At 41.7% G+C, this 12,606-nt stretch overlaps 2 protein-coding genes across 2 annotated transcripts in view; one reads left to right on the top strand and one right to left on the bottom strand.

Annotated features, from left to right (window-relative positions):
- The window catches only part of GNAQ (G protein subunit alpha q), a 303,312-nt gene that overhangs the window by 197,982 nt on the left and 92,724 nt on the right, over window positions 1-12,606 (top strand). The window contains exon 3 of the mRNA XM_025891414.2: window positions 10,068-10,222. Coding sequence (XP_025747199.1) covers window positions 10,068-10,222 — 155 coding nt within the window. The remainder of the gene's footprint in view (window positions 1-10,067; window positions 10,223-12,606) is intronic.
- On the bottom strand, window positions 6,191-7,924 carry LOC141370222 (large ribosomal subunit protein eL31-like). The gene is made up of 3 exons (XM_073878283.1): window positions 7,800-7,924; window positions 6,724-6,731; window positions 6,191-6,616 (listed from the first exon to the last, which is right to left on the bottom strand). Exons 1-3 carry the CDS (start codon window positions 7,922-7,924, stop codon window positions 6,228-6,230), a joined length of 522 nt encoding a protein of 173 aa, XP_073734384.1. The 3' UTR covers window positions 6,191-6,227.

Below are 12,606 nucleotides of genomic sequence, written 5' to 3' on the forward strand. Positions count from 1 at the left end.
ATTGCTGTGGTTTCTTTTTACCTTCTTACTATTGGAACAGTTTCTTGCTGAGTTAAAGGGGTATGGAAACAAATGTTCTGAAAGGCTCCCTTCCTTCTGCGAGATCCTGGGATGGTGAGCGGTGAGCCTTTCCGTTCTCCTAAGCACACATTCTGAAGCTACAGAGGGCAGGTTTCACAGTGGATGTCCCAGAAAGATTACACGCGCTGGGCAGGATTCTGGAATTGCCGGGAGCATCTGGGAATGCTTTGTTAAGGAGCTTGTTCTTTTAATTTTTTTTTTTTTTTCAGTGTCGTTCAAGAGTCTACCAAGCCAGGCAGGGAAATCTTCTTTATCTGTTCCTCCTGTTGTGAAACAAAATAAGATCTCAACCCTGCAGCAGCATGGTCCTCTAGTTAATAAGATTGTAGGAGAACAGACATTGCAGAGGGCTAAAATGATTAGGTTTCTTCTGAGACATAATAGCAGGAAATGAACCACAGGCATAATGTGATCTCAAAAATGAAGATGATGTGAATCTCTAAAGCAGGCATTTACCTATTATTCCAGAATAGGGGAGAATCAGTCCATTGGTTGTTTTGCTTGTATAAAACCAGTCCCCGTCTGTTTGTTGAAACCTTCAGTCTCTACCCAGTTTCTCAGAATGTGATCCATGAGAACACCAGTCCCGTCACCTGACCTGAGGGGGACGAAGCTACTACAGTCAGGCAGGTTTGGGAAGGACAGTAGTATCTCCAAGCCTAGCCTGTGCTCATGCATTCTGAGCACCATTACCTCATTTATTTTTAAGATTTTATTCATCTATTTATTTGACAGAGAGATAGCGAGAGCAGGAACACAAGCCGGGGGAACGGGAGAGGGAGAAGCAGGCTCCCTGCTGAGCAGGGAGTCCGATGTGGGGCTCGATCTCAGGACCCTGCGATCATGACTTGAGCCGAAGGCAGATGCTTAATGACTGAGCCACCCAGGCCCCTGCACCATTACCTTATTGACAGTTCTGAGTTCTGTAGTACAGACATCTGTTTAACTCTTTATAACCCTCATTGTCCACAGTAATGTGACTTTGATCTTAGAATCCATTTTTCAAGTAAACAGCCATTAAAATCCAGAGTAACTAATGCTCCTTAGATTTTCTTTGAAAGCAGCCTTATAGGCATACCTCATTATTTTGATAAATATGCATATCTTTAAAAGAATCTCGCTTTCTAATTTCTTCTTCATCACTGTGACTTTGTATGAACTCTTGGAAAATAAGCCTTTTTTTTGTAGTAGTCATAAGGGTGTGTGGATACGCACACACATTTATACTGTGACATTACCATCATAATCATGAAGTAGCATTTCAGCCATGCACGATTTTTATATGGCATCCAAGATTTTACAGAGCTGAGAGCAAAATTCTTTGTAATGGAACCATGTAATTAATCAGTCAACATATTCTCTGGAGCTACTTCATATATATTATGTCATGCTGCATCAAGCATCTGACCTACAGTGTCATTGATATTGATAATCATGACATGGCAGACAGACATGAAAAAGGGAAATGATAAGCAGAAAACTAAACACAAGAATATTTACATGAAATCTTGGTGATAGAGCCAAGAAAGAGATTGAGTCCTTAAAAAAAGAATATTTTATTTTTTTAAGATTTATTTATTTGAGAGAGAGAGTGGGTGCATAAGCGGGAGGGGCAGAGGGAGAGGGAGAGAGAATCTCAAGCAGACTCCCTGCTGAGTGCAGAGCCTGACTCAAGGCTCAGTCCCACAACCCCAAGATCATGACCTGAGCCAAAACCAGAGTTGGATGCTCAACTGACTACGCCATCCAGGCACCCCCCCAAAAAAGAATATTTTAAACAATTAAAGGGGCACCTGGATCATTCATTCGGTTAAACGTCTGCCTTAGGCTCAGGTCATGGTCCCGGGGTCCTGGGATCGACTCTGCATTGGGCTCCCTGCTCATCAGGGAGTCCGCTTCGCCCTCTCCCTCTGCCTGCCGCTCCCCCTGATTATACTCTCTCTCTCTGTCAAATAAATAAGATCTTAAAAAAAAAAAAAAAAAAAACACAAGGAGATTTTCTCCACCAAGAAGGAATTCAGTGTATTTTAGAAGAAGCAGATACAGCCAGTAGTGAAGCAAAACCAGAGAGAGAAATATATTTCCAGCAAATGTGTTTTGGAAAAGGCAGTCTGCCTTATAGGCTTTGATTGCCTTGGTGAACACCATAATGAGACTAAAAATAAAAATCTAATGATAGAAAAATAAGTTTAATAATGGGATAATAAATCAAATTTGTATAGTCTTAATGAAAGCAGAGTAGTATGTGACAGTTAATAAGCTTATGTGATATTTTGTTAATCAGAACATTTTAGTTCACGTAGATTCTCTGCTTTATCGGTGTCAAGTGCATTGCCTGACAACAACTGGTAAATATTTGCTGAAATAATTAATATTTATTAATGGTATTTTTGAGAGTCCACAGTATTTCATAGTAATTATAATGCTTGTTTTAGGCATTTTACTTTTCTTACCAGTCCGTCAGTCAGTTCTTTTCCCCATCTTCTAGATGGGGCCGTTGAGATTCAGGAAGTTTGAGTGACCTGCCTGAAGACACAGGGCTGGTGTGTGAGAGTAAGGAATGAAGCCTGGTTTGGTCTCACGCTATCGTTCAGATTCTTCCTCCTCCTCCTCTGGTTCTCTGGATTACTCAATGAGGGTTCAGTCGTCTCCGTATGATCCCCGGATGAAGAGGGACGTGGGCGCTTTAGCAAAGGAGAATCTGTAGATTCCTAGCTCTGAAAGATTCCACACACAGGATTTATAATCTTTGTCAGGGACTTCAAAAGCCTGTGTCATGTAGTAATTTGTAATTTTGCTGAGCAATGAGTTGAATCCTAAGTGTGGATGGGTTCTTCTGTGGGAGTGAGTCACTTTGCCACGTGAACCCAGCGGGCAGGAGCTCAGTGTGACATTGCTGTTCTTTGTCATTTATGCAGTAATGGTCATAAAAAGATGTATCAACAACAACTGTCGCCCTGTGTTTAATGCACCTTAATGAAGGTCAACTGTTGAAGTTGGGAGGAAGTCAGAGAAGGCGAAGCGGCCTAAGGAATGAGGGTCCCCGCCCGCATTTTCTGTAGGAGATTTTGTGCTGAGGGGAGTTTGCCAGTTTGAGGACTCAGAGATCCAGTATCCAGTGTGACCTACAGAATGTTATTTCCCATTTGAGCAAGTTAAGGCTTGGGTGACTTGCCCAACATCGCAGAAGCTAGTAGGTGGGTGATTTATCATAAACCGTGGTTTATGATTTCTGTGCTGTTTTTCCTTTTCTTTTGTTTTTTTCAGTAACTGGTAGCTTTAGGTGTTGGGCTCTGCCTTGAAGAGTTTTCTGTGCATTCTGTCCCTTAACCCTCTAAGGTCAGTGCTATTTGTACCCTCATTTGACAGATTGGGAACTAGAGGTTTAGAAATGTTAAATAGCTTGCCTGAGGTCTCCTTTGTTCCTGCTGGGTGAAGAGCAATCCCATCCCAGAGTCGCTTATTTTTTTTTTTTTTAAGGTTTTATTTATTTATTTGAGAGAGAGAATGAGAGACAGAGAGCACAAGAGGGAAGAGGGTCAGAGGGAGAAGCAGACTCCCTGCTAAGCAGGGAGCCCAATGTGGGTCCCTTATTTTTAACTCTCTATTTCCTTAGAGCAGAAGAAAATAAAATAAAAAGCATGGGATTCCCACCCCCCCCCCCCAGTTTATTTAGGAGTTTGCAGTGGTTTTGTTCGTTTTGTTTTTTTGTTTTGTTTTTTAAGAGTCAAATGTGAAAATGGAAAAAGCACCAAGGAAAAACAAGAATGAGAAGATGTGAGCCTTGGTTCAAAATTAAAACAGACTCTGACAGTGTTTTAGACTCTTTAATTTAGACTCTGACAGTGTTTTAGACTCTGTGTGTGTCGGGCGCCCTTTCAAACAGAGCAGCCCCTAATGAGCTACTGAATGTTTGTGTCTGAGAGCTTCCACAAATGTGGAAGTCACCATTTGGTTTTCTCCTTTGGGATTGTAGGAACCGGAATAGGTGTGACATTCCAGCCGAAAGCCACCCCTAGCTGTTAATAAGTTTTTAAAAATCTTTCCAAAGTGATTATAAGACCCTTTTTATTTCGTGGGAAGGCTTGGCCTTTTGTGGACAGGGTAAGACCCACCATGGTGGGGACTCAGTTCCTCCCCTTTGCTGAAGTGACCATGGAAATATCAACATGTCCAATATTTACCTGAATTTTATGGCAGCCAGATGGTGAAAATAAGACATTACCACATTGGCACATCTTGTGGTTTCCATGTGGTCTTTCCCTCAAATTCTGCCAGAGTTCCTAAGAGTAGCTACTTGGTCTTCACAGTGTTCCTCTAAGGCTTGCCTCCAGCTTGCTAAGAATTCTGAAAGTGAGCATTCATCATTAAGTATTTCCATGCACTGTGTTCAGCTGTAACCTAAAGTGAGATAGAATTGTGCTTTTCATTCTCTTTATTTGATTAACTCATACCTGCTTTGCTTTTCTATGTACAGTGTTTAAAAGAAAAACAATAATCAGCTGTAATTGTTATTTATATTATCAGAAATGAATTCTTGGGGGCCTGGGTGGCTCAATTGATTAAGCATCTGCCTTTGACTCAGGTCATGACCCCAGGGTCCTGGGATTGAGCCCTGCATCAGGCTCCCTGCTCAGCGGGGAGTCTGCTTCTCCCTCTCCCACTTCCCCTGCTTGTGCTCCCTCTCTCAGATAAATAAATAAAATCTTTAAAAAAAAAAAAAAGGAAATGAATTATTTCCTTTTCATCAGAGTTAGGCTTTTTTCATGAATAGTTATTTAATTTTGCATAATTGCTTGTGATTTTCACTATTCACATTGGACATTTGGACAAATAGAAAAAAACAAATAGAGTTCCTACTCTCACATATAAAAGATTATTCTTTCCACATACAGAATACTTCTTACGAAAAAATTGAGAGGCTTTACTTTTCATTGGGGACATTTATAGAGGCAATTTAAAAATTCTAAGTGTATTTTGTAAAATGCTGTCATACTTTTAAATAACTTACGGAACTTCAGGGAACGTTCTTACATAAATGCAAATTACAGTTGATTATATTTGGATGTCATTTTCCAAAACAGCAAGGATGGAATTAAACAATGAAGGCTAAGAGGCAGTAAAAGTGACTTAGAAGTTCTGTCCTGGGTGAAAACCAAGCAATGACCTGTGTTTTCTGAGAGCGATATTCTTTCAAAGATGGTGGAGGTTGCCTTCTGAGTTAGGGTTCATAGCTGAGATTAGTATTGCAGCTTTCCCTGTGGAGGTTAATTTGAATTAATAGTCAGCATGAAACTTCCTCACTAGACTGGTTTTTCCACAGTTAACCGAAAGTGCCATGTTTATTTTGTCCACTAAGCCTTGGTTCATCTACTCTTGCTCCCTAGAAGCATCATGCATCTTCACCTCCACCTGCCAGCTAAATCTTTCTCCCTGACACCCTGTTTGATCTCCTGTGTCTATACTGAATTCTACTTGCTCAGTCCCCATGTGGCATTACTCACATACAGATTTACTAATATTTGCCTGTTTTGTCAGGCACTGGTTGGAAATAGTGAGATCTTGTTTCAGTAAATGGTATGACATGCTCCTTGGTGTTCTATGCATTGTAGATGCATTTACTCTGTGTTTACAATCATACTGCTTATGGTTAGATGAGTCCTTAAGTGATTTGGTCTAATTGCATCATCTTACAGACAAGAAAAATGAAGTTCTAAAAAAAGTAATGTACTTTCTCCTAAGTAATGGCCAGTTACTGTCATGGGTTAAGGCAGGACTGGAAGTTAGATGTCCTGGTTGCAAGTTTAGAACAATTTCTACTCTTCCTTCCTTGTATCCTTCATCCAACAAATATGTATTGAGCCTCTCCAAAGTGGCAGGCACTCTGCTAGGCCCCAAGCAATGTTGAGCCTGTCTTAGAAGTTGTACTATGAATGTGGAGCAAGATACTAATGGGTATCACACACATAGATGTGCACCGTTTACTCTGATAAGTGCTGCTAAGGATTGTGTAGTTATATGAGAGCAGTAATGGGTGGAAGATTTCCTTGGGAAACTGACTTTGACTTGTAGGACTTCGCATTGTGTTTCTGTATACTTTTTTTTTTTTTTTTTGCAGTTTTATACCTTTATTTGACAATCAGCAATTAGTTCTCATCCACATTAACTGTCTGTAGATTTTTGAAAGTGGTGACAGGTACATAGGTAACCAGTGTGTAGAGCTTGTTTGGTGAATCTTCATCCTCGTTACGTTTTCTGGACAACTGCACGTGGATACGGTATGGAACATTCCTTATTCCTTTGGCCCAGAGAGCTTTGTTGAGCCTGGTGTCAGTGCGCACATCTGGAGTTCCCATCTCCTTCATGGCAAATTTCTGGATCTCTCTGAGTGCCCAAGGGGCACGCTTCTTGAAACCCACTCCATGCATGCGCTTGTGGATGTTGATGGTGTATTCTCTGGTCACTACCTCGTTGATGGCAGAATGGCCCTTCTTCTTCTCGCCACGCTTCTTCACGGGAGCGATTCTGGGGGGCCCTGGAAGGAAAATCTGTATACTTTTTACGTGCAATTAAATTAGGCAAGTATTTGTTATATGGGCCCCAAAAGAAATCAGAGTCCGTAAGCTCCGGCCCCTTCCTCACTGTACAGACTAGAAGGGGGATAAGTCAAGACATAACTGTTAACATAAAGCAAAATATAGAAGTTCCATGGTGCAAAGGATGCAAAGATAACTTTTTTTGGAGGGGAAGAAAATCAGGAATAACTTCCTGTGAGATGTGGCGTATGATACAGCTCTGGAGCAAAAGCTAAAGGAGGTGCAGAGAGGAAGAGGGAAGGCATTCCAGTTGTAAGTAAAAGCAAGCAGAGATAGACCACGAGAGGAAATTACAGGAGTTTCTGGCAATAGAAGTCATCTCATTTGACAGCAGCAGGCTCTTGGTGGAAAGTCACAACTCTGCGCTGTTGAGAATGTTGTCTTTATTTAAATGCCCGTACAGTCAACTGAAATTAAGGATGGAAATGCAAATAGTCCGTCTTGTTCCTACTCCTGGAGCACATAATCCTGTGCTTTGTTTGGTTGCCATCTTTATGAACTGTTTCCCCCATGCCCTGCAGGAACGCTGTCTAGTTCTCTAATTGCTGTATCACCTAGCATTTCACTGGGGTCCAATAAACATTTAATCATAATAGTGAAAAGTGTCTGGTATGTTGAAGCTGTTTTCTCTGGCAGAAGCCAACTTCGCTAGACACAGAAACAGGACTCCTTCCAAATGACATGACTGGCCCAGGGTAGTAAGTATCAAATGCATTGTGGAAATAGTACCTATACTAACCTATGTTGCCATGTCGCTTTTACCCTGTTCAGAGTGAGGTCCCAACCATTTCTTCCTGTGGATCGTATAATCATTTGTCTAAATATTGTGGGAAAGGACTGAAAATTACCTACTCCTTAGCATGTGTTCACCAGTAGCCAGCTACTGTATTCCAGCTTGTGCAGGACAGTGTTGTTGGTCAAGCTCATCGGGGAAGCAAATGGAAAAGAATCTTTTAGAACATTTGTTGCAAATGAATGGCTCCTGATCTAGCTCAGGCACAGATATGTTTTATTTATCTTTTTTAGGGTTGCCAAGATCTAAAATTAGGGATAATTCACAGGAAAACCTAGATTTTTTTGGCTTCCTTGAAAAATTGGAAGATCTGGCAACAATGGGCCTACCTTGCCAATGGCGGCAATTGGTTGGAGCTAAGCAGCAACTGTGGTCTTTGATTAGGGAACATGTTTGTCAATGTGCCGCAGTCCCCATTACTCCCTATTGCCTGTATCCAGCCCGTGTTAGTCATTTTCCTAGCTTTCTGGCCCTTAAGACATCTGCTTTGGAATGATTGGTGCCTCTGTGAGCCTCTTCTCTTTAGCTTCCCATAACAATTCTGGGCCAGCAAGGCAATTAATTATGATTAGAACAACGAGCATCTGTGTGCTTTGTAGTTTGAATTGGTTCTCAAACTTTTGCATGCATCAGAATCTTAAAACATTGCTGAGCCTTACTTCCAGAGTTTCTGATGCACAGAGTTTGAGGATCAGAGGATTTGCATTTCTCTCAAATTCCCATGTAATGCTGCCTTTTGAGAATCACCAAGCTACAGTACTGTAATACAATACAAAGCAACCTGAGGCTGGTGGGGCAGTATGTTTCCCACCAGAAATAATACTTGTAAAGAGTAAGAAATTTTGCCTAGGGTTATAAGAAGAAGTAGAGTCAGATTCAAAACCTTGTCTTTAGAGTATATCCAGCAGGTGAAGACCCCTGCTTCTGTACCTTGCTGCTTCCCATATCCACAGAGTCCTCTAGAAAACCGTGTAATAAAGTCGTAGCCATAGGGACTCTAATTTAGGATTATGCCAAGGATGTGATCATTGTCCTGTCTCAGGACACTAAGTTAGAACTTTCAGTGAGCATGGGGCAGAAAGGCAGGGGTTGAAACTTGACATTAGGTATACCTGCAGAGGTATGAGACATATACCTGCTGGACAGGACCTTTGACTAAGGTAAGCCCACCTGGAGTGGGACTCAGAAACAGGACTCCAAGCTGACAAGTTTGCTGCTGGGATAACAAGAGAGTTTGCCTGGATAGGGATTAGGTACAGAAAGCAACTACAGGGATCCCTTTTCCAAGACTGGGGTCCAGAGCAGAGCTAGAATTTCTCACTTACTAGATCTGCAAGGTCAGAACAGAACTAACAAGAAAGGTGATTTCTTCAGTCTCATCATGTTGGGCTTCTTAAAACCTTATTTAAGTCAAGATTAGTCTAATGATATGGCCCTTCCCACTTGGAAGAGAAGGGAGGTGAAGTTTGGGAACCAGACAGGGTCTAACATGGATTAAACTTATTTAAAAAATTTCTTAAAATTCCATCTGTGTAAAACTCTTTGAAATGAATAATTAGGTCATCATGTGATCATGATAGCCATCAGCTAACCTAGTTTGAAAATTTGTATTTCTGCAAGTAAGAGTATATAAATATATTATCAGCTACTTATCTCCAGTTTCCAAGGTAGTTATATTTATTTGCATATTTATGTGTATGTATAATTCGTACACATATATTAATGTAATTATATCAATGTACCATGTGTAGTTACAGGTTATGGATGTAACTTACTACATCCATGAAACCTAGTTTGACTGGGATTTTAGGCACTGGTATAATTTGGTTAATTTCAGGGTTGACCGTACAGCGTTTTGATTTCAATCTTGTTGAAAAAATTTTTTAAATCTCCTTACCTCTTTCCTGCTAAATGTTGTATGATGAAAATAACAAAGTCCTTTTTCCTCATTAAAAAAATTAATAAAATTCTCAATCTGATAATGTCGATAAGGTAGATATGAAATAAATACTTTGGAAGTAGGGTGTATTGGAATGGAGGGGAGGGGGAATGGTTACTGTGTTTCACATCATTAATATTAATTGTTCTTCTAGGGGTTTTATACCCTATCCTGAAAAGGAGTGATAGAAACTAAACCCAATTAGTTGAGTCTGATTAAGTTTCTGCTAAGCTGTAAACACTCAAGGGCTGGGTAAATTATGTATTTGATGATAATAAACTATAAACATGGAATAATTATTCCTGTCCTTTTCCTCTTAAATAATATTGGTTTAGGATTCAGAGAGTCACCAGAAATGATCATATGTGTAGCATGACATCCTCACTTGTCTGATGGGAACTGAACACTGTCTTCCCTGTCTTCCTCTAATTGACTTTAAGTAGCCTCAAGGTTTACTCTATAGGGAAAGATTTGGGATTGGATTCTCTCTAAGGGGAAAAAAAAAAAAAGAGGAAGCAAGACTTTTTGATAAACCAGTTTGAAAAAAACGTATGAAGGAAGACCTCATTGGTGCACAGTATACCATGCGATCCGGAGGCAGTTTTCAGTGACAGAAAGGAGAGAGATTAAAACTGCTGTTTTTGTTTGTTTTTAACAGGCTCATGCACAATTAGTTCGAGAAGTCGACGTGGAGAAGGTGTCTGCTTTTGAGAATCCATACGTAGATGCAATAAAGAGTTTATGGAATGATCCTGGAATCCAGGAATGCTATGATAGACGACGAGAGTATCAGCTGTCTGACTCTACCAAATAGTGAGTATTCTTCCAGGAGGCCCTTTGGATCTTTCTTTAGTTTCGTGCGCTCTGCACTGATAATTTACTGCATTCTTGTGCTTTGTATACGGTATCTGCCCCACATTCCAGCTAGGAAGAAATAGAGCTCTTAAACTTGTGCCAACCTCATACATTTAGACTATATTCTAAGGGACTGGCATCATGAGTCAGGGAGAGTATTTCTTTTACTGTTTTCTGTTCAAAAAACAGACTGAAGACTCGAGGAATCTGATTTTACCAGCCCATCTCTTCCACCAGACTGCAACCCAGCAATTCTCAAGTGCACACTCCATTGTGATTTGAAATCCTGTAATAATAATTTTTCATACAAATTTCTGATCTTTTTGTCATGCGCTAGAAAGCACCCACACACATTAAAACCTTCAAACATATATGCTTGATTATGGCTTCTAACACATCAGACTTCCCAGTTTTCCAGTTTCCAGACACAGAACCTTGACTGCTTTCTGGGAGCCACTATTATGTTGATGGATAGGTTTGCCTTTGCATGAAAATTTTGTGTGTGAGTCTAATTTTGCATGCATTCCAAAATTATTCTGTGAGCTGTCAATCAAAATCATGTGTCCTGGGAGACATTTGCATCCTAGAGAGATTTGTTAGTTCTCTAGATTAAATCTCGCCTAACAGAAAGAAAGTGAAGATCTGGCAATCATTGGATTGATGTAATCAATGCAGTCAGCAATCTAGATAATCAGGCGCCTGAAAAATGGACTTTTTGTAGTATTTAGCCAGATTTCTGTCTACATTAATTATGTTAACCCGGCACTTGCCTCTTACGTTGGTTCTGGGTGGACAGAAGAATGGGTGGAAAATAATTAGCAGCCTCAGGCCAGTTTGTATGATGCAGTGACCCGCTGGATGAGAGCAGGGCTGTGGGGAAAATAAGGAGCCCCCGAGGCTGACTGGCCTCACTCCTAGTGCCTGGAAGATCCAAGAGCTGTTCACTTCTGTTTTCTTAATACAGTAGATCCTGTTCTTACTCTCGTTCTAGGCATTTGTGTAAGATAAGTGATGATTCAGATCGGCCACAGAAATGCTGCCTGGTCAAAACAGTTCTTCTAGTCCTATGGGAAATTTGAATTCCATAATTCTGGAATGTGCCGTAGAAGGCTCATGATCACCGCGCCTGTCATATTTTAACTATGAGTCCCCTGGTGTGCCGCTGGAAGGGGCACTTTCCTCGTTCCCGGCTCTCTCTTGCCTTCTTCCACACCTCCACGTCACTGCCCTTCCGTTCTTTCTCTTCTGCTCTCTGCCTGCCTGCCTTCGGCCCTTGTCCCTCCCTCGGGAGCCCCTACTGTTTGAGTTTCTGTGAGCGCACGCATGAGAGATGTCGTCAACTCCTGTCTCTTCCCAATTCTGCCCCCTCAACCTTTGACCAGCTGTCTTTCTCCTACTTCCTGCCCCCTCTGTCCTTATGTTTGCTTTGCCGTTTCGGATTTCATCGATCTCCCCGTGGTGCTGTTGTGTTTTATCTCTTGCTCCCCGTTCCTGCTCAGCATGTGTCCTCCTACTGCTTGCTCCCCCACCTCATCTGTCCCGCTCTTGGGTCCTCTTCCTCCGCTGCGCTTCTCACGGTACTACTGAGCTGCCTCTCCTGGCCCTCATTAAGCAAGAAATCCTCCGTGATCAAGTTATAGTTACTAAGAAATCCTCCAGTCTCTCACATCTAACCTCTCTCTCTCTCAGCTTCTATCATAAATCTTGTCTCTCCCCCTTCCTCACCTGTTCTGTTCTTCACCTGTCACCTGTGACTTTTCTCCCTACCAAGAGGTCTTGCCACTGGGGCCTCGGAGCACCAGTGTCTACTAGTTACATGCTTACCGGGGTGAGCGCTCCCCCTTAGGAAACGATTTTTCCTCCCACTCTGAGGATGGACCCTGGGAGGGGTTCCTGTTTGCCCTGAGGACGCCTCTATGAACTGTTTTGCCTGTGTTCTTGAGACGAGGCTCTCCCCCTATCTGGTGATGCTCCTCAGTTGAGGTGTGTGGATCTCTAGACAGGTGCCCATGAGTTAGGACAAGAATAGGACATTGCAACATCTACTGCTTTAGGGAGAGAGCTCTTCAAGACTGTTTGTTCAGACTGCCATTAGCCCTGGGATTCTAGGAAAGCCGCCATCTTAGAATTCTGTTGTATAGGCTGCATCTACCATAGAACCATGCCTTTGGGCACATCCCTGATGCTGGAGCCAGACCGAGGTGTGGGGGCAGCTGGGACAAGTGCATCCAAACCCCTTCAAGTGATTATTCTTTAAACAGTTTGACTTTCCCTTTATGGGGAGATGGAGAAGTTGATTTTCTGAGCTGTATATCTGTGGGTTTATGTGTACGCACATGCAC

The sequence above is a fragment of the Callorhinus ursinus genome, unplaced genomic scaffold, assembly GCF_003265705.2.
Source record: "Callorhinus ursinus isolate GAN/ISIS: 27379988/994484 unplaced genomic scaffold, GSC_fseal_2.0 scaffold28, whole genome shotgun sequence".
Taxonomy (NCBI): Eukaryota; Metazoa; Chordata; class Mammalia; order Carnivora; family Otariidae; genus Callorhinus; species Callorhinus ursinus.